This window comes from Caretta caretta, chromosome 14 (assembly GCF_965140235.1).
Source record: "Caretta caretta isolate rCarCar2 chromosome 14, rCarCar1.hap1, whole genome shotgun sequence".
Lineage (NCBI taxonomy): Eukaryota > Metazoa > Chordata > Testudines > Cheloniidae > Caretta > Caretta caretta.
In genome coordinates, this window is record NC_134219.1 from 45,531,138 (window position 1) to 45,552,431 (window position 21,294).

Sequence of the window (21,294 nt, forward strand, 5' to 3'; positions counted from 1 at the left end):
CCATTTAAGCTCAGGAGAAGGAAACATGGAGACAATGATAAATCTCTCAGTCTAGGTGCATGGGAGTGACTGGGCTGGACTACTCAAGCTAAGAGAACAGGAGGGAGAGTGGACTAGAGATGGAACCTAGGAGTCCTGACTCCTAGCCTTCCTGCTCTAACACACTAAACCTCACTGCCCTCCCAGAACTGGGACAGAACCCCGGAGTCCTGATTCCCAGCCCCTAGCCACCCCCTCCAAACCCACTGGACATGTCAAACTTTACATTATATATGACTTTTTCTCTTGATAATCGATAGATGATAACTATACTCTAAGTAGATTTGTCTACCCTGATTCTGAGGCAGCTGGATAGCACATTAGTTTTTTTCTGGCTTTGTGAACATTTAATCTCCAAATCAATGTCCAACAGAAATTGGTCCAATACAATATATTACTTTGTCTCATGTTTCAACCAGTTAGTTTTGTGAAGAGAGAGTAGGGTACTTCACATGCTTGACCAGGACTTCTGGATTCTATTCACAGGATTATCCCAGCCCCGCCAGTATGATGGCGCATGCAAGGTCATGCCACTCTGGGTGTGGGGACGGTCCATTTTTACGAACATACTGTCCCATTCCTGCTGGCATGACAGTGCTTGCGAGGTCACGCCACATGTGGAGAGGGTGGCATGCTCTTTAAGAGCCAGAGAGGGTGGAATCACATTCCCCCATCCAACACCGAACAAAACCACATCTGGTTTTGTCCCCATACTGGATGAAGGACGAACCTCTCAAAAAGAGGCCTGCCCAGGCATGTGGCCGCCCTGGGTTGGAGTTCCTCTGGGCAGCGTCCACTGACTCTTTAAGGGGCGGCGGGCGTTGTCGGCGGTTCTCTGCTTGGCATCCCTCCTCTGGATCCCTGGTGTTCAACCTTTGGCCCTCACTCTGGTCCCTGTTGCCCCCCCTAGCGCTTGCTCCCTTGCTGCGCTTTTGTGATTCCTCCCCTTAAACCGCCTGGCCCGGCCCAGCCCAGCCCAGCACCCACAGATAGCACAGCAAGGACAGAACCCAGGAGTCCTGGCTCCCAGTTCCCCCCTCCCCCCCCCAGAGCTGGGGACAGAACCCAGGAGTCCAGGCTCCCAGTGCGGGGAACAGACAGGGGTAGCACAGAGGCTTTTGCTTTGGTGCAACGGTCATGTGATGGGGCTTTGGGGTGCCACCTGCACTATGAGCTGCCCGCTGCCTTTGGGGGGGCAGGGAGTGACCCCCCCAAGCTGGGCCTGGCTTGGAGAGCAGGACTCCCTGCCCCAAATCAGTACCCCCACTTCCATGGAGGACTGAACCACGTCATTGGGGTGAAGGGGCTTGTCTAGCCACACGACAGGGCGTCTCTACTGCTCCGCGACTCTCTGGGCGCTCCATGGGTGCCGCGGAAGCCACTCTGGGCTGGGCGCTTCCGGCACTCGATGGTCAGGCTGGGCCTCCCCGCGCAGGCGCAGGGGTAAGGTTTCCCGGCTGCTGGCCGGGGCTGCATGTGAGCGCTGGGCGCGGTGACCGGCCATGCCGAAGGCGGGGAAGCAGCCGCCGCGGCCGCCGCAGGAAGAGTGGATCGGGGATGGGGAGCAGAAGGTCGGGGAGGCCACAGGTGAGCGGGCCGGGCCGGACCGGAGGGGGGGGTACACAGGGCCGGGTGGGATCGGGGTAGGGGGTGGTTGGACCTGGGTGGGGGGCAGAGAACTGGGGGGACTGGGCCCGGGGGGGAGACTGAGAACCGGGGGGGGATTGGGCTGGGGGGGGCAGAGAACGGGGGGGTACACAGACAGGGCTGGGTGGGATTTGGACAGAGGGTGGTTGGGCGGGGGAGCACAGAGAACTGGGGGGGACTGGGCCCGGGGGGGAGACTGAGAACCGGGGGGGACTGGGCTGGGGGGCCAGAGAATGGGGGGGGGGTACACAGACAGGGCTGGGTAGGATTTGGACAGAGGGTGGTTGGGCGGGGGTGCACAGAGACCTGGGGGGGACTGGGCCCGGGGGGGAGACTGAGAACCGGGGGGGATTGGGCTGGGGGGGGCAGAGAACGGGGGGATACACAGACAGGGCTGGGTGGGATTTGGACAGAGGGTGGTTGGGCGGGGGAGCACAGAGAACGGGGGGGGGACTGGGCCCGGGGGGGAGACTGAGAACCGGGGGGGACTGGGCTGGGGGGCCAGAGAATGGGGGGGGGTACACAGACAGGGCTGGGTAGGATTTGGACAGAGGGTGGTTGGGCGGGGGAGCACAGAGAACGGGGGGGGACTGGGCCCGGGGGGGAGACTGAGAACCGGGGGGGACTGGGCTGGGGGGGGCAGAGAACGGGGGGATACACAGACAGGGCTGGGTGGGATTTGGACAGAGGGTGGTTGGGCGGGGGAGCACAGAGAACGGGGGGGGACTGGGCCCGGGGGGGAGACTGAGAACCGGGGGGGATTGGGCTGGGGGGGGCAGAGAACGGGGGGATACACAGACAGGGCTGGGTGGGATTTGGACAGAGGGTGGTTGGGCGGGGGAGCACAGAGAACGGGGGGGGACTGGGCCCGGGGGGGAGACTGAGAACCGGGGGGGACTGGGCTGGGGGGCCAGAGAATGGGGGGGGGGGTACACAGACAGGGCTGGGTAGGATTTGGACAGAGGGTGGTTGGGCGGGGGTGCACAGAGACCTGGGGGGGGACTGGGCCCGGGGGGGAGACTGAGAACTGGGGGGGACTGGGCTGGGGGGCCAGAGAATGGGGGGGTACACAGACAGGGCTGGGTGGGATTTGGACAGAGGGTGGTTGGGCGGGGGAGCACAGAGAACGGGGGGGGGGGACTGGGCCCGGGGGGGAGACTGAGAACCAGGGGGGACTGGGCTGGGGGGCCAGAGAATGGGGGGGGGGTACACAGACAGGGCTGGGTAGGATTTGGACAGAGGGTGGTTGGGCGGGGGTGCACAGAGACCTGGGGGGGGACTGGGCCCGGGGGGGAGACTGAGAACTGGGGGGGACTGGGCTGGGGGGCCAGAGAATGGGGGGGTACACAGACAGGGCTGGGTGGGATTTGGACAGAGGGTGGTTGGGCGGGGGTGCACAGAGACCTGGGGGGGACTGGGCCCGGGGGGGAGACTGAGAACCGGGGGGGATTGGGCTGGGGGGGGCAGAGAACGGGGGGGTACACAGACAGGGCTGGGTGGGATTTGGACAGAGGGTGGTTGGGCGGGGGTGCACAGAGACCTGGGGGGGACTGGGCCCGGGGGGGAGACTGAGAACCGGGGGGGATTGGGCTGGGGGGGGCAGAGAACGGGGGGTTACACAGACAGGGCTGGGTAGGATTTGGACAGAGGGTGGTTGGGCGAGGGGGCACAGAGAACTGGGGGAGACTGAGAACTGCGGGGGGACTGGGCTGTCGGGGCGGGACAACAGTATTGGATGGGACTGAAGCGTGTGGGGCGGGTTAGAACCTGACCAGGTGGGGCTGGGCTGGAGCAGAATAAAAGATGAGGGACTGAATTGGGCCAAAGTGGGGGAGAAGGGGCTGGACCCTAAGCTGGCTGATGTGGGGGAAGCGGAAAGGAGGTTAATGGGGAAGAGATTGGTGGGAGGGGAGGGGGAGTCCTGGGGCTCGGCTAGATGGGGAGAAGCAGGGCTGGAACCGAAGCTGGATTATTTGCGGGGAGGGGGGTTGGATTGGGATGGAGTGGGGGGCGGGGGGTTGGGTCTGAGCCTGGTGTGACACTGGAGTGAACCAGGCTCAGAAGGAGGGAGCAATGGGATGAACCGGGCTCAGCCAGGGCTGATCTGGACTAAGGTGGGGTGGAGGACAAATTGTGCCCATCCATCTGCCCACAAGAACTGCCCCAGGTGGGACCCAGCTGGGCCTGGGCAGTGGAGGGAGTGGCTGTGGATAGAGAGGGCTGGGAACCAGGACTCCTGGATTCTATTCCCAGCTCAGGGATGGGATTGGGGTCTAATGGATTAGAGCGGAGGAGCAGGTAACTAGGACTTCTGGGTTCTCTCCCACCTGCCTGGATTCATCTCTTGACTTGTTTCAGACAAAGTGGTGAAGAAAGGCAAGAAGGACAAAAAGACTAAGAAGTCGGTAAGAAGGGGGACTGAGCGGGCCATGCTGGGGGAGGTGTGAGCTTTGGTACAGGGACCTAGTGGGAAGGGTATTGGGCTGTAACTCAGGAGACCTTGGTTCTACGCCCGCCCTGCTGTGTGACTTGAGTTAAATCGCTTCTCTCTATACCTTAATACTTTCTCCCACCATATATCTGGACTGTCTTTCAGTTCAGACTGGGCAGCGCCTGGCACGACAGGGCCCTGATCTTAGCTGGAGCAAGGACTGTCTCTCCCTGTGTGTCTGGGCAGCACCTGGTCATGATCTCAGCTGGGGTTTGTCAGTACTAAAAATGGGGGAAAGCAGCTCACTGCTAGGGGACATGCAAAGGAAGGTGGCTGGATTTCCTATAGCACAGTGCAATCTCCCATTGCGGGGGGGCGTGAGTGAAACAGGGAATGGTTGCCAGCTGGAGTGCCCTTCCCTCACCACGAGGGGCAGGGAGACTCCTGGGGGTGGGAAGCAGAGCTCTAAACTATCCCTTCTGCCCTCCCCAGTTCTTTGAGGAGCTGGCCGTGGAGGAAAAACAAGTCAGTGAGCAGCAGGCTGTCATTAAAGAGAAGGAGCAGCAGCAGCAACAGGTGAGCAGCTAAAAGAACTCCCCCGGGGGACTGCTGGGGGTTGTTGTAGGACCTACAATAAGTATGCTGCTAGAAAGGGATGCCCTGCTTAACCAGGGCACCCCCACCCCTGGTTCTCACGGGCTGTGTGCATGGGAGATATGACCCCCCCACACACGCCGCCTCTGTCTCCCCCACCCCAGCTTCAACAACAGAAAAAGAAACGAGAGAAGAAGAAAGACAAGAAGAAGAAGGAGGTAGAGGAGGATGAGGAAGAGCACCAGCTGATTGAGAAGCTGAAGAAGCTGTCAGCTCCAGGCAGCGATGAGGATGAGGAAGGTAAGACCGGATGAGGCTGGGGGCCAGGATTCCTGGGTTCCATTTCCAGGTCTGGTAAGGGAGTGAGGGCTAACTTTTAGGGCAGGGGTGGGACCCGGAGGTCAGGATTCCTGGGTTTCATACCGCCCAAGTAACTAATCTGGACAGCTGGCAGGAGCTCAGCTTACCACAGTTCCACGCTCTGGAATATGGTGATTGTTTTTGGTGTGAGAGGGGGTGGGTAGTGCCTGGTGCAGGGGGGCAGTTAGACCGTGGCTGTTTTGCCATCTCCGGGGTATAAAAAGCGGTGACATCCCACCATCAAGCCCGGAGGGGGGTCCTCTCCAATCCCTCCTGAGATCTACCCCCTAGCGGGGGCAGGGTTGGGACACATGGGATGGGAAGCACGGGCCTCTGTTCTCCATGGCCTGCCTTTTCCTCGCCCCCGCCCCATTACACTAGCCCCTTCACTCCAGCCCCTACCCCTGCGGCAGGAGAGTCCAGCCCCACGTGCATCAGCAGGGAGCTAGAGGATGACAACCCACCAGGAAGCCCTCTCCCTCCCATCCCAGATCTCCCAAGGTGCTGGAGGACCGAGAGCTCTATGGGGCTAGCTCCCCATGCGGGGAGTGGTGGTGTCTCCATTCCATCGATCCCTAAAGTCCTTCTCTCGTTTCCTTTCCAGCGACCGTTCCCATCACCAAAGGTGGCAAGAAGAAGAAGGTGAGTGAAACTCTAGGCTGGAAGGAGCCACAGGGCTCAGGAGAGGTCTCTAGACTTGGGCCGCAAGGTGCCCTACGCAAGGGAATGGGCTGTAACTGGGGGTGGGCTGGAAGGAGCCCTAGGGCTTGGGGTTGCTGTCTAGACTCGGACTGCGCAGGGTCCTGCGCTGGGGAATGGGTTGTTGGGGAGAGTCCTGCCCCAGTTGAGGTGGGACCTGATGGGACATCTACTTGAGGAATAGGTTGTAGAGGGGTGATCCTGCCCTGGGTTTCTGGGGGAGGCTCTGGTGGTGGGAGAGAGGAGATGGCCACTCTTTGCTAACGACCTTGGCTTTACCTTCCCCTAGGGAGGGAATGTGTTTGCCGCCCTGAGCCAGGAGCAGAGTGAGGAAGAAGAGGAGGAAGAAGAGACTCCAAGACCTGCCAAACTCAACAAGAACAAGATCAACAAGGTTAGCTCGCTCGGACGAAATCTAGCACAAAGAGGGCGTGGGGTCATCTTCTAGTGCAGAGGTGGGCAAACTACGGCCCATGGGATTGTCCTGCCTGGCCCCTGAGCTCCTGGCTGGGGAGGCTACCCTCAGCCCCTCCCCTGTTGTCCCCCCTCCCCCACAGTCACACTGCCACACAGGCAGCGGGGCTGCGAGCTCCTGCAGCTCTGAGTGGCGTGGTAAGGGGGCAGCAGCAGTGCACGCACGCGGCGGCAAATAGGGGGTCTCAGGGGGCGGTTGGATGGGGCAGAGGTTCAGGGGTCGGGGACCAGACTCCTGGGTTCTATCCCCAGCTCTTGGGGGAGTGGGGCCTAGTAGTTAAGCAGGGACGCTGGAAGGCAGAACTCCTGGGTTCCCAGATCTATTGGAGAACAAGGAAATCCCAACAGCCTGGGGGATCATCCCCTCCCTCCCAAGGGAGGCTCTGGGAGCTCCCTGTGCTTGAGATGTTCCGTACCATGCCTGGCCGGAGACCAGGGATTAGACTGTGGGGGTCGCTCCTGCCCTGGGGGTGGGTTAACTCTTCCAGTGCTGAGTTGTGGGGCTGACATGTTGCCCCCTGCAGGCCCCACCTGATGACGAAGAGGAGAAGCAGCCAGGGAAGAAGTTGACAAAGGACAACAAGCCAAAGGGAAAACAGGTCAGTCTCCCATTGCCCCCGTGTTGGGTGGTTCCCATTTGTCTTAACCGGGACGGTCATGGCTGGGTCTGGCATGGATTGGAGCCAAGACTCCTGGGTTCTATCCCCAGCTCCGGGAGGGGAGTGGGGAGCAGTGGGGGCTGGGAGCCAGGACTCCTGGGTTCTCTCCCCAGCTCTGGGAGGGGAGTGCAGTCCAGTGGATTAAAGCGGCGTGGGGGGCTAGGAGTCCCATGTGGCAGAATAGCTTAGCCAACCAGCTGCATTATGACTTTTGGCTCCGCTGGCCAGGGGTCTAATCGGGGCAGTGGGGCGGGGATGCTGGGCTGGGTCAGGTACAGTCAGAGACGCCGCGTCTCACCGGGGCAGGATTTGCTCTGTGCTCTCAGCAGGAAGAAGAGGACGATAAAAAGAGGAAGAGCAGGAAAAACGAGAAGACCAAAGGGAGGCAGCAGGTGCGAAGCAGGCGTTTCCAAGATTCAGCGGGATTGGCATGTGGAAACCAGTGCCCCAGGGCTGCACTAGGGGGCGCTGTGCTGCAGGGAGCAGGGTGGGGGCTCCGTAGGGGGCGCTGTCCCCTCGCAGCTAGTGCTGGCCCCAGTGCCCCATCGCTGCAGTAGGGGGCATTATGCTGCACAAGGTGTATCTGGTGTTAGGAACTGAGGTTATTGACTTAATCCAACCCTACTGTCTCTAAATGCTCTTGTTTCTCCCACGGCTCCCAGGGAGGGGGATCAGCCTTTGCTGTTCTGGCCCAGAGTGAGGAAGAGGAGGAGAGTGAAGAGGAATCCAAACCCAAAGGCAAAGCAAGCAAGGTGGGCAAGAGGAGTGCTGGTCGTGTGGCGTCTAGTGGGTCAGAGCAGGAGAGGCTGAGGGTCATGACGCCTGGGTTCCATCCCTGGTTCTGGGAGCAGAATGGGGGTCTAGTGGGTTAGAGCCGGGGGGACTGGGTTCTATTCCCAGCTCTGGGACGGGAGTGGGGTCTAGTGGTTAGAACAGCTGGGGTTGGGAATCAGGACTCCTGGTTTCTATCCCCATCAGGCAGAATGGCCCAACTAGCATTATGGGGGGTGGCTTCCAGTGAATACTCCAGAATTGGCTCCATCAGTCTGATGTGGCACAGTGCAAGGGGAGGCCAGCATACCAGGCTGGATGGGCCCTTTCATCTGATCCGGGCAGAGAGGTGTGATACCAGGCAGTTTGAGCCTATTGGGGTGATCTGGGGTCCCGAGGAGAAAAGGGGGGCAGGATACGGGGTTAGCTGAGTGTCCTGAACTCGTTCGCACTCCTCCTTCCAGACTGTGAATAAACAGACAGGGTCTGGTGAAGCTGGGAAAAAAACAAAAGGAAAAAAGAATCAACCAGCCCACGTGAGTGTTTATGGGGGTCCCTGCTACTGGTGGATACTAGGGGGCGCTGTACTGCAGGGACCAGGGAGTGGGCTCAGGGAGCGTTCTCCTCTCACTGCCAGTGCTGGCCCCAATGCCCCAGTGTGGCACTCGGGGGCGCTATGCTGTGCAAAGAGTCTCTGTGCAATACTGCTGTGTGGCTGGTACCCAGCTGCCCATCCCAGAGCTGCCTGCATTTTGGTGCTGGGAGAGCGGTCCCTGCTCATTGTGGTTGGATGAGCTGGCTTCTGTTCTGCTGCAGAATAAATTTGCTGCTTTGGAGTCCGAGGAGGAGGAGTTGGAGGAAGACGAGGAGCCAGAGAAGAGCAAGGAGAAGCCCAAGCGAGGCAGCGAGCCAGTAAGACAGTCCTTCTCTTGGCCGTGGGGGTGGGTTTGCTCTGTTCAAACCGAACCGCATTCGCTGCGCTGCCTCAGGTGTGAGACAACTTGGTGGGTTCTCGGCTCATTTTCCAGCATCCAGCTGGCCCCCAATCCCGCACGGGCAACCTCAGCAGAGAGGCCCAGGGTGAACGGCCACAGAGCCAACCTCCCCTCAGCCCCCTGGAAGGGGATCCCTTCAGAAGCAGGGCTGAGGCATATCAGAAGGGGATGAAGCTGTGGGGCTTGGACCCAGGACTCCTGGGTTCTATCCCTGGCTCTAGGAGGGGAATGGGGTCTAGTGGTTGTGAGGATGCTGGGCACCTGGACTCTTGGGTTCTATCCTTGGCTGTGGGCGGAAGGTGTTATTGGTAACCTGCCTCCTATGGTCGATACAGCAGTCAGAGGAGGATGAGGAGGATGAGGGGGAGAAGAAGGACGACGACCCCTATGCTCATCTCAGCAAGAAAGAGAGAAAGAAGCTTAAGAAGCAGGTGAGCTCTGGGTGGGAGCTTCTGCCAAACAGGCTCCTCCTCCCCCTTGTGGGTGGTGAGCACCTCCCCTCCAGTGGGGCGGCTCCCAGCTGTCTATAGCCATACTTCTTGTTCACATGTCTGTTCCCAGAATCCTTTGCAGCCATCCAGTTGGTACTGAAGCATCATAGGAATTGCTTGCGGTGGGGAGGAGAGGCTGTTAACTCATGTGGATCCATTCTGTGGGATCCCACCCCCAGAGTGAGTCCTGGCATGATAGCTTCCCCACTGGGACCTCAACCTAGCTGGGCATGATGGCCCCCAGGCAGGCTGGGTACTGGTGGGGAGGAGAAGAGAGGGTCCCTTGGCCGGAGCATCACCTCTGGCTCTCCCACAGCTGGAGTTTGAGCGGCAGGTGGCAACGCTGAAGGCGGCCAACGCGGCGGCGAACGACTTCTCGGTGTCACAGGCAGAGATGTCCTCGCGCCAGGCCATGCTGGAGAATGCCTCCGACATCAAGGTACCTCCCCCACCCCCGGATTTATTTGGAATGTCTTCTTCCCCCCCCCCCCCCCCCCCCCCAGCCCCACCCCGCATTTGGTCAGCAGTTGGTGTTTCCCGCTGTACTGCCTTCCCTTTTCTTCCCTTTAGCAGCTGCGTGGGAGGGGTTAATGTCCCATAATTCCACCCCTTCTTTTCCCTCTCCTTCCCCGCCATGTTGATGGAGTTGGTAGTTCCCACTACAAGGAGGACCAGCAGCAGTACGGAAAGGGTTAATCCCCTCCCTTCTTTCCATTGGTGGGTCTGGGTTGTGCCATGCTCAGGGGTTGGGTGGGAGACTGAGCTGAACCATGTGGTAAGAGGGGGATAGGAGTGGGTCACACCACCTGATGGGGGTGTGCAGGGGGAGCAGGTTGTACCATGAGATGGTGGGGCCATTGGTGATTGTGGCGGCAGAGGACATCGAGTGGGTTGTACCATCTGACGAGGATATACAGTGGGTGGCACAGTTATATGGGAGAGGGAGTAGGTCATATTATCTGGGATTGCGGGGAGTGGGTTATGCCATCTGAAGGGTGGGTTGCACAATTATATGGGAGAGGAAATGGGATGTACCAAGAGATGGTTGTGGGGACCATTGGGTGGGGGGAGGGTCATACCATGAGATGGCAGGGGTCTTCTTAGGGGGGACCCCCCAATGATGGGTCATACCATTTGGCACATCTGGCAGGGGGGAGGGTCGTACCATCTTGTCCTGATAGCTCTCGTGCGGTTGCAGCTGGAGAAATTCAGCATCTCCGCTCACGGCAAGGAGCTCTTTGTCAACGTGGACCTGTACATCGTGGCTGGGCGCCGGTACGGTCTGGTGGGACCCAATGGGTAGGTACATGGATGGATCCCTTGCGGTCAGGGCTACCCCTGTGCCACACTAGGGGGGGCTGTGCTGCAGCCTCCCCTTTGTTTCATCCCTCCCCGCTTAACCCTTTCTTTCCCTCTTCCTTTGTAGGAAGGGCAAAACCACCTTGCTGAAGCACATCGCAAACCGGGCCCTGAGCATCCCCCCTAACATTGACGTGCTGCTGTGTGAGCAAGGTAAGGGGGTCCTGGGGGGAGCCAGGACGCCTGGGTTCTATCCCTAGCTCTGGGAGGGGAGCAATGCCTAGTGGTTAGGGCAGGGGTGCTGGGAGCCAGGACTCCTGGGTTCTATCCCTGGCTCTGGGAGGGGAGAGGGGCTAGTGGTTAGAGCGGGGAACCTTGCACTCACTGAGTGTGTGTGTGTGTGTTGTCGTCCCACCCCTCAGAGGTGATAGCAGATGAGACCCCCGCAGTCCAGGCGGTGCTCAAGGCCGACACCAAGCGGCTGAAGCTGCTGGCGGAGGAGAAGCGGCTGCAGGCTCTGCTGGAGAAAGGGGACGACAGCGTGGCTGAGCAGCTGGAAAAGGTACTGGGGGGTGTGGGGAAGGTGGGGGAAGGGAGATAGCTGGGGGAGTGGGGGGGGGGCTATGCCACTGTATACAGGTTTTTATACCATTGCAGCTGCTGGGGAGAGGGGAGCAGGGTGGGGGAGCACAGAGGATGAAGGAGGGTTGTAGTAGTGTCAGGGAGCAGAGAGTGGGCAAGGGGGTGAAGCATGGGGCAGTCGAGGGGTCTGGGGAGGGGAGAAATGGAGGAGGCGAAGGCTTCCTGGTGAACCCGCCTGTCTCCCCCTCTGCAGGTGTACGAGGAGCTCCGGGCCACGGGGGCGGCTGCGGCGGAGGCCAAAGCCCGGCGCATCCTGGCTGGTCTGGGCTTCAACCCCGAGATGCAGAACCGGCAGACCAAGAAGTTCTCGGGTGGCTGGCGCATGAGGGTGTCTCTGGCCAGGTGAGGCTGGCGGGAGCCGAAGGGGGGCAGCGTAATGGGCCTGTGATCCCACATGTGCTGACCTGGGTGAGTCCATGCAGGAGATCGGTTGGCGGAGGGGGGGCGTCACACACCACCCACACACACTGGGGCACCTGCCCTGCTGTGGGCTGAGCTGAGACCTGATAGCTCGTTACACCCAGATGGGAACGATCCAATCTGGAACCGGGGCCCCCTAGAGGGGAAAGGCCCCGTGTCCTGTTCCCTGCCCACCCTGATAGGGCCAGTCCCCCTCACCCTAGGGCAGTCCCGTAAGACTCCACTAGGGGGCACCGCTCACCCTTCCCCCCCCCCCCACGTCTCCTTCAGGGCCTTGTTCATGGAGCCAACGCTGCTGATGCTGGACGAACCCACCAACCACCTGGATCTCAACGCCGTCATCTGGCTCAACAAGTGAGTGCCTAGCCCTGGAGAAACCCTTTCCATCGGTGCTAGGGGCCCCCCGGCTCAGATCAGCAGCTGCCACCTCTGGGGGTGGAGCCCATTCAGCGAGCAGCGACTGAACGGGGGTGGACCCCAGGAATGCCACACAACTGGGACTCAGGGTGGGGGGTTCTGCTCAGCCCCTCGTGGTGGGATGAGGGGTCTTACTGGCTGTCAGATGTAGATGGGGGCAGGAGTTGGGTGAGGTATAAACTGTGTTGGGGGGAGGGATTTCCTATTGGGGCGGGGGATGATCAGGATTGGGGGATGGCAGGAAATTCCCCTCTTGGGGAGAGGGCAGGATTTGGACTGTGGGGGGCAGCATTTGGATTCTGGGGGTCAGGGCCGGGGTTTGAATAAGGGGCAGGGTTTGGGCTCTGGGGGTTTTCCCTATGGGGCAGGAGTCTCAGCAGGGGGCCAGGACTTGGACTGGCTGAGATTCCCCCCGGTGGGGCTACAGGGAGGGTGCATGGGGCCCAGTGTGTGTGTGTGTGTGTGTGTGGGCAGGGGAGTCAGAGGAGAGAACTCCCATTAGAAAATCTCTCCCCCCACCCCACCCCCACTGCTGGGCTGAGTGAGGCTGCCGTCCATCCAACCGTGGGGTGTACGTTGGGTGTTCTAGCTCTGTCCCCTCCCCCTTGGCTGGGTGCCCCTCCTAGCCACAGATCAGGGTCCGTCCTTCTGTCTAATTCTCCTCTGTCTGTCCCCCATTCACCTCCCCAGCTACCTGCAGATGTGGAAGAAAACTCTCCTCATCGTCTCCCACGACCAGGGCTTCCTGGACGACGTCTGCACCGACATCATCCACTTGGACATGCAAAAACTCTTCTACTACCGGGGCAACTACAGTGAGTTGGGGGGGCATCTAGGGCAAGTACAGTGAGGGGGAGGAAGAGGAGGTAGGGGAACTACATGAAGGGGGACAGGGGGAAGCAGATGGGGCAATTGCAGAGACTGATCTGCCAGGGGTGGGGGTTAAGGAGGGGGTTGGGTCACCCAGAGACTTCAGCCCAGCTGGAGGCTGGTTTGCCCCTAGGTCTCCCGCCACGGGTAGGTTTTGTGGGTTGAGGGTGCATCATGGGAGTTGTAGTTCAGTTGCCCCATGCCCCCATTCTTCCCTATGGACTGAGCTCCTTGGCCAAACTTTCCCATGATGCACCTCTTCCACTGAGCTGCCAAATTGCATTATGGGAGCCCTGTGTCATGGTACTTCATGGGAGATGTAGTCCAGCCCGGGAGCTCAGCCCAGAGCAGACAGTGAGCACATGAGGTGTCTGAACTACAAGTCCCATGAGGTGCCGCCGGGGCATGTGAGAACCCCAAATTTTCCTTTGGCTGACAACCCCGTTTTTTTTCCCAAAAAAAGTTTTGATGGGAAATTTTTGACCAGCCTGAATAGTGAGCTTCCTCCACAGGCCTCATCCTCTAGCTCTAGGAGTCGAGATCATTTTGTTTACATACAGAGGGTCCCAGGTTCGATTCCCCAGTCAGGAAGCAGGGCAGGGAAGGGAAAATGGCATTTCCCTGTCTCTGCACAGAGAGCTTTGGTGGCCGAGTGGGAAGTCAAACCCGGATTTTCTGCCCTCTCCCCCGCCCCCTCCAAATCCCAGTACAGCGCCCTAACCACAATCCCTCACCCTCCTCTCTGCCGCAGTGACCTTCAAGAAGATGTACCAGCAGAAGCAGAAAGAGCTGCTCAAACAGTACGAGAAACAGGAGAAGAAACTGAAAGACCTCAAGGCTGGCGGGAAGTCGACGAAACAGGCGGTGAGTCCAGAGATCCAGCCCCAGGGCAGGAGGACTGGCTGGTTTAGGGGTTGGGGAACAGGATATGGGGCCTTTCCCCTCTAGGAGGCCACTGGCTTCAATCCAGCTCTTTCCTACCTTGAATTTATCCCCACCCTGTTGACCCAGGGAACTCACTGTTGCAAGATTTTACTGAATTAAGAATCTCTTTCCCAACAACAAATTGGGTTAACGCTCACCCCTCACATTGAGCAGTGGCAGCTGAGCCCCAGCTGGGTGTCACATGAAAATGATCCCTTCCTTTTCATGGGACTGTACTGCCCCCTAAGGTACAGTGTGGAGGATTGTACTTCCTTGGAGTCTGGAGCTAGGGGGGTACCAAGCTAGATGGGCCTCCTGATCTGAGGAGCTGGATTAGATGGGCCCATGGGTCTGATCCTGGGGGGGGGCATGATATGAGGCTAGATGGGCGCATGGGTTTGATCCGGGGGGACAGGGAGGAGGCGGGATACCGGACTAGATGGGCGCATGGGTTTGATCGGGGGCGGGGGGGGGGGACGGGGGACGGACAGGGAGGAGGCGGGATACGGGGCGAGATGGGCTCATCGGTCTGTTGCTCTGTTCGTCTCCAGGAGAAGCAAACCAAAGAGGCCCTGACGCGAAAGCAGCAGAAATGCCGCAAGAAGAACCTGGATGAAGAGGCTAACGAGGCCCCTGAGCTGCTGAAGAGGCCCAGGGAGTACACGGTGAAATTCACCTTCCCCAACCCGCCGTCACTCAGCCCCCCGATTCTGGGCCTGCACGGTACGTCCCCACGCAGCGTGTAGGGGGGCCTCCGCAGGGGCACTCTCCCGTCGCAGTTAGTGCTGACCCCAATGCCCCAGCATGACGCCAGGGGGTGCTGTGGCGCTTATTAACACTCCCCTGCTGTCCTGGCCAAATCCACCCCCCAACCCATGTCCATTCTGCCTCCCAGACGTCTCCCACCCTGTGGCCACAATTGGACACCGGATTCCCCTTCGTTTCCTGCCCCAAACTGTTGGGTGACTTCGTGGTGCGGCTGTTCTCCAGCCGCCCCACCCCAGAGGTGGCTGCATTTCAGCGCCGGGTGAGCGATCCCTGTGCAGCGTCACTATGCGGCTCCCCAGCCGCCCCACCCCAGAGGTGGCTGCATTTCAGCGCTTGGTGAGTGCCCACTTTTCATTCCCTGGGGATACAGGATGCTGAGGAGTTTTCTTTCCGACCCTGGTTTCCCATGGGCCCCAGAGCTGAATGGTGCATTGTGGGCAGGTCCCCCAGGAGCTGCTGTCCAGCAGTTGTGCGCCCACACCCCTCACCCTCCTCCCCGTCCCTTCTCCGCAGGTGTTGTGTTTGGCTACGAGGGACAGCAGCTGCTGTTCAAGAGTCTGGATTTTGGGATCGACATGGAGTCTAGAAGTAAGTTACCAGCTGGTGATTATGAGAGACCCTACAATAACAAACTTACATGTGCACAGCCCCAAAACTCCCTCTGCCTGCATCCCCAGAGACCCTATAAACCGGGATGTGCAGGCTGTACCTGTGGGCGAGACCCTATAATAAACTCATCCAGTAACTCGATCATGATGAACTAGTCGGTGCAGCCGCAGCGCTCCTGAGAGACCCTATAATAACAAACCCTCCCGCCCACAGCCCTACGACAATGAATTGGACTGTTTAGCCCCAGGAAAGACCCTACAGTAACAGCCTGCGCAACCCCCCAGCACCTCCGAGAGACCTTACAATAACAAACCAGCCTGCGCCACCCCCTAGCAACCTCAAGAGACCCTACAATAACATGCTAGCATGCCTGAATGACCTTACAATAACAAACCAGCTCACGCAGACCCTGTAGCATCCCTGAGAGATCTGACGTTAACGAAGCGGCCATCGTAGCACCCTCGAGAGACCCTACAATGACAACCCCCCCACCCCCCCAACACACACAGTCGTGCTAACCCATCGCTCTCCTGGCCTGGTTGAGTCACTGATGGCTGCTCTCTCTCCGCCCCTCAGTCTGCATCGTGGGGCCGAACGGCGTAGGGAAGAGCACACTGCTGCTGTTGCTGACGGGGAAGCTCACGCCGGTAAGGGGCCTCTCCCGGAACCCCCTAATCCAGACTCAACCCAAACTCATCCAGTTCTGTTCTGCCTCTGTGTGTCTTCAACTGGGGACAGGATTCCCCTTCCCTCCTGTCTTAAACTGCTGTACAGCTCTTCCCCGGCTGCCCCACCCCAGAGGTGGCTGCATCAGCACTGGGCGAGGGGTTTTTGTGTGCTGTTAACACACTAGAGGGCAGAGGAAAGTAGTAACCATGAATCCCTTTCTGTTCTCCTTTCAGACAAGAGGGGAGATGAGGAAAAACCACAGACTAGTAAGTAATGACGGGACCCAGATGCTGAGGTTTGTCGGGGTAGGGGAGCTCGTGGCTGGGATAGCAGAGGACTGCGAATCAGGACGGGGCGGCACCTGCAGAGCTGGGGAGCAGCCCAGGGCTGGGCTAGCAGGGGGATTGGAGGCCAGGGCTGGGATAACAGGGGGGCTGCACATTAGGGGCACCGGCAAAGCTGGGGTGCACCCAGGACTTGGATAGCGGGGCGCTGCAGGTTGGTATCGGGGGGGGGGGGCTCTGGCAGAGTTGGGCGGGGGGAGCCCAGGGCTGGGCTAGCAGGGGGATTGGAGGCCAGGGCTGGGATAACAGGGGGGCTGCACATTAGGGGCACCGGCAAAGCTGGGGTGCACCCAGGACTTGGATAGCGGGGTGCTGCAGGTTGGTATCGGGGGGGGGGGGGGGGGGCTCTGGCAGAGTTGGGCGGGGGGAGCCCAGGGCTGGGCTAGCAGGGCGCTGCAGGATGCAATGGAGGGGCACCAGCAGAGCAGGGGGTGTGACGGGGAGGGGGAACGGGCAGCACGGGGGCGGTGCTTTGAGTGGCGACTCCGCCCCTTTCTCTCCTCCCCGTAGAAAATCGGCTTCTTTAACCAGCAATACGCCGACCAGCTGAACATGCAGGAGACGGCGACCGAGTACTTGCAGCGCAACTTCAACCTGCCCTACCAGGACGCCCGCAAGTGCCTGGGGCGCTTTGGCCTCGAGAGCCACGCCCACACCATCCAGATCTGCAAGCTCTCTGGTACTGGGGGCGGGGCCTCAGGGAGGGGGCGGAGCTGGGCTGGGGTGGGGGGTGAGCTTCTGGGGAAGGCCTTGGAGGGGGGTCTAGGGAAGGCTTGGGGTTGAGTATACAGAGTAAGCGGCAGGGTCTGGAGAAGGGAGGGGGGCACCCAGGGGAGGTGGGGGTTGGGGGTGGGACTTACGTTGCGGGAGGGGAGAGGGCCGGGGGTCTGGGCAACCAGGAGAGGTGGGGGGCACGGGATGGGGGGAGGGCACCCGGCAGCTTAGGTTGGAGGTGGGAAGGGCTTGGCTGTCCAGGGTGGGGGATGATGCAGACAAGTGGGGAGGGGGCTCCCCTGTCTCATCCCTCACCCCGCCCCACTCTCCCTTCTCCCCAGGAGGCCAGAAGGCTCGCGTGGTGTTTGCCGAGCTGGCCTGCAGGGAGCCCGACGTCCTCATTCTGGTGAGTGTCTCTGGGGCGAGGGGTGGGACAGGGCCTCGGAGAGCACCAGGCCCAGTGGGTTAGTGCGGGGGGCGGGGCTGGCAGCCAGGACTCCTGGGTTCTATCCCCGGCTCTGGGAGGGGTGTGGGTTAGAACAGGGGGGTGCTGGTGGCCAGGACTCCCGGGTTCTATCCCCGGCAGGGGTGTGGGGTCCAGTGGGTTAGAGCAGGGGGCTGCTGGGAGTCAGGACTCCTGGGTTCTATCCCCGGCTCTGGGAGGGGTGTGGGGTCCAGTGGGTTAGAGCAGGGTGGAGCCAGGACTCTTGGGTTCTCTCTGGGATCTGCCCCTTCGCCGTCTCAGCCCATTGTCTCTTCCCCAGGACGAACCTACCAATAACCTGGACATCGAGTCCATCGACGCCCTGGCTGATGCCATCAATGAGTACAAAGGGGGTGAGTGACGCCAGTGGGCACTTGGACCAGGCTGGCTGGGCCCATTGGCCTGGTGGGGAGGGAATTCCAGCCTGGAACAGCCCATTAGTTTGGTCCAGGGGGAGGGCATTCTGGGTTGGAATGGTCCATTGGGCTGGTGGGGAGGGAATTCTGGGCCTGAAGGGCTCATTGGTGCTAGGTGGGGGAGGGAGAATTCCAGGCTGGAACGGCCCATTGGTCTGGCCCAAGGGTGGGTGCAGGGAATTCTGGGCCAGAAGGGTCTGGTGGTCTGGTCCAGGGCTGGGGTGGGGTGGGAAGGGCCCCACTGGTCTCTTCCAAGGGGAGGAGGTTGGTTATTTAGGGATAAATACCACTTCCTATAATGCCCCTCACCGAGTGACACCGCCCCACAAAAGAGCCTGCACAAACTACCCAGCATGCATTTCCTGGGTGATACCATCCCACAGACCAGGGGGGGGAGGGGCATATGTGTGAGGGTATCCCCCACCCCTTGGAATGGGGGATCCCCCTGCTCCTCTAACCTTCCCCCTGCCCCGCCTTGCAGCCGTCATCATTGTGAGCCACGACGCCCGCCTGATCACAGAGACCAATTGCCAGCTGTGGGTGGTGGAGGAGCAGAGCGTTGAGCAGATTGACGGCGACTTCGACGACTACAAGCGCGAGGTGCTGGAGGCCCTGGGCGAGGTCATCATCAACCGGCCCCGCGAGTGAGGTGGGGGTGGGGCCTCCTGAAGCTCCTCCCCCCTCCCCCATGATGGACTCTCCATTCACCCGCCTGCCCCTTTGCAGCAGGACTTTTATGCAGCTGGATAGCAGAGGAGGCGTGGCTACAATGATGGGGTGGGGCTCGGCTTTGGGGGTGGGGCTAAAGAGATGGAAGTGGGGCTAAACCTGTGAAGGTGGGAGTGTTTTTTTGCAACCCCCCTTCCTTTCTGGGAAGGGCCACTGGTTATTTATATGAAGGGTGGGGGTGGGGGGGAGTTTGTATTGGAATGGTCTATTCTGGGCCAGGTGGGGAGGGGACTGTGCCATTGCTGGACTCTTCTCACCCCCCCAGCTGCTCCGAGGATGCTTCGAGCCTTGTTCCGCTTCCGTTTGACAGGATTCAATTAAAACAGGAAGTCAGAAAGTGGCTGTTGGTGGCTTTGATTGTGCGGGGGGTGGGGATTCATCGTGGCCAGAGAGGTTGGGGGTGGAGAGTGTCTGTCCAGCCCACTCATGCCTTCAAGGGGACAGAGGGGGGCTGGGGCCACTTCTGCCCACGTGGCTGGTGGGGTGGGTGGGGCGTTGGGGAGCAGAGTGCCTGCCCTGCTGGAGGCTGAGCCCCCACAACTTATGACATATATGGGGCCAATGGTTGACCGTGGGATGGGCCCATCTGCCATGGAGCGGGAAAGGCTAAACTGTGTCGAATGGCGTGCAGGGTTTGGCACTCACACCATTAACCAGTCTTTTGACTCAACACACAGCGGAGGAGGAAAACAAGGCAAAACCTTGACTCTTTACACTTCCACTCAGGCTGTCATGTGAACGGCCTCCCTTTCCCTTGAGCGGGAGAGAGCGGCTTCTCCGACGGGCCCCGAGATGGGAGCAAGGCTGGAGGAGTTTAGCTGAGCTCCCATCCCGTTTGCTGGGAGACAGGCCGAGCTGAACGCTCACCAGAGGGGAGAGGAAAGCACCCCACCGAGGGGCAAGGCAACTTCTCTCTCTCGCTTGCAGCCTTGGGTACCGGAGAAGCATGGACCCAGCCCAGGGGGGCTGATCAGCTGCTCCATGACCCAGCAAAGTTGTGCCAGGAGTGGGCGGTTCAGGCCCATGCTCTGGTCATAGGCTCCCAGCAGTGGTGATGAGGAAGGGGTGGGGGGAGGATAAAGTCATGTCCCAAGTGGGGGTTGGGATTTCGCTGCAGCAAGTGGGGGGGTATCTGAGTCCCTCTTCAACCCACCCTGATAAGGTGAAGGTGGGCCTGGGGTCCCAGAAGCTGGTGGGGAAGGCTGCCAGACAGTAGCTAATTTCATTCCAGTAGCCAGTTTTTCTCCCTTGAGTCTCTTTAAGAACCCCCAAAAGGAATGGGGGGGCAGGCTAGCCCACCCCCCTCATTTCATATGCCCCTTGGGCCTAGTTTCTGACACACTGGTATTGGGTCACAGAGCTCTGGCTTGATGCTCTTGTTCTTAACCAGGTCTGAGCTTAGCACAGGTCTCCTGCTTGAATTCCAGGTCTGTGTGTTTGGGCTAATTCGGGGGGGCTCTTGCCCTTTCAGACCTTTTGCAGTCCACAGGGTTGCTACAGTGTCTTCTAATGAACTTGCTGCTCACAGGGCGCTCAATTAGGGTAAAGTCATAGGCCTGGTTCTCACAACTGGTTAGAGCAGAGCCTAGCCCCCTGTGTCCTGCTCCCTAAATCAGGGGTTCTCTACCTTTCCAGGCTCCTGTACCCCTTGCAGGAGGCTGATTTGTCTTGTGTACCCCTAAGATTCATCTCTCTTAAAAATGACTTCCTCACAAAATCAGATGTGTCTCAGCCACCAGTACTGAAAAATTGCTTTCTCATTTTTACCCTAAAATTATAAAATAAATTGATTGGAATATAAATATTGTTCTTACATTTTGGTGTATAGAGCAGTATAAACTCGTATGAAATTTTAGTGTTCACTGACTTGGCTAGTGCTTTTTTTATGTAGCCTGCTGTAAAACTAAGCACATATCTAGATGGCTTGATGTACCCCATGGAAGACCTCTGTGTACCAGTGGTTGAGAACCACTGGGAGCTGAGCCCAGGCTGGGGCAAGTGTAGACACCACCTTTGTCCCACATCTGCTTCCCCCTGCCAGCACATTAGCCTGGTGCCCTCGGAGCCGCAGCCTGTGTTCAGTTCAGCCAGGCCTATTCAGCCCACCCTTGTTGCATCTGGCTGTTGTCCTGCATCTGTTGGGAACGTGTCCGTTCCTTCAGCCTCTCTCCTTTGGCACAGGCTGGGCAGTGGCCCTTTGGGGCTGTGGTGGTGGGCACTTGATGTTAATACACCCCATTGAGATGCTGCTGCATGGGGTGGTCTCAGCATTAGCTGATAAATGTTCCATGGATCAGCAAAGGCAGCAGGGGGTGGGGAAAAACAGAGCTGAAGGTGACTGCAGCAGGGCCTCTAGGTGCTAGATAGGGCAAGGGTGGGTCAAGGCTGGAAGTGACCTTGTATTTGGGTCTGTTTTCCCCTGACCCCATCCAGGCTGTGTCAGTGAACGTGATTTGGTGCAAGGTAGTTAATGATAGCCAAGTCATCAGGTAGGTTTCAGACTCAACACCCCCTGACATGAACAAGCTGAGGGGGCTGAGCTGTTCATCTCAGACCTGTTTATTACAGGCCCCTGCAGCCCATTAAGTCCCATTTACCAGTTGCACTGTCAACAGTAGGTTTCAGAGTTAACATCTGGCCAGTATAGTAGATTGGCTCAACTTGGACCACCTGTGAATGCTCAACAAAATCAGTAGGTTTCAGAGTTAACACATCACTGAGGTGATTGGAGCGGGGGACATCATAGCAGGAGTCTGTTGGCCATTGTACAAGTTGTTGTGGCTCAAGGCACCTGTGGAAGCTTTGACAATCAGGTGCATTATTCCACCA

The 21,294-nt window shown here is 59.3% G+C and overlaps 1 protein-coding gene across 5 annotated transcripts; it reads left to right on the forward strand.

Moving 5' to 3' along the window:
• Positions 1-1,458: 1,458 nt before the first annotated feature.
• Positions 1,459-18,802, forward strand: ABCF1 (ATP binding cassette subfamily F member 1). Of its 5 annotated transcripts, none has more exons than XM_075119521.1 (28): positions 1,459-1,626; positions 4,045-4,091; positions 4,610-4,693; positions 4,876-5,011; positions 5,676-5,713; positions 6,060-6,164; positions 6,769-6,843; positions 7,233-7,295; positions 7,566-7,655; positions 8,139-8,210; positions 8,491-8,586; positions 9,005-9,100; positions 9,477-9,599; positions 10,359-10,459; positions 10,587-10,672; positions 10,882-11,021; positions 11,295-11,443; positions 11,792-11,875; positions 12,629-12,753; positions 13,560-13,672; positions 14,284-14,455; positions 15,014-15,088; positions 15,686-15,756; positions 16,012-16,044; positions 16,633-16,801; positions 17,178-17,242; positions 17,601-17,673; positions 18,218-18,802. In XM_075119521.1, the coding sequence occupies exons 1-28, from the start codon at positions 1,542-1,544 to the stop codon at positions 18,382-18,384; spliced, it is 2,733 nt and encodes a 910-aa protein (XP_074975622.1). In that variant the 5' UTR covers positions 1,459-1,541; the 3' UTR covers positions 18,385-18,802. The 5 variants fall into 5 exon arrangements, with proteins under 5 accessions (XP_074975622.1, XP_074975624.1, XP_074975625.1 ...); XM_048818404.2 differs by having other exon boundaries at positions 1,460-1,626; positions 7,230-7,295; XM_075119523.1 differs by lacking the exon at positions 8,139-8,210 and having other exon boundaries at positions 7,230-7,295.
• Positions 18,803-21,294: the final 2,492 nt, after the last annotated feature.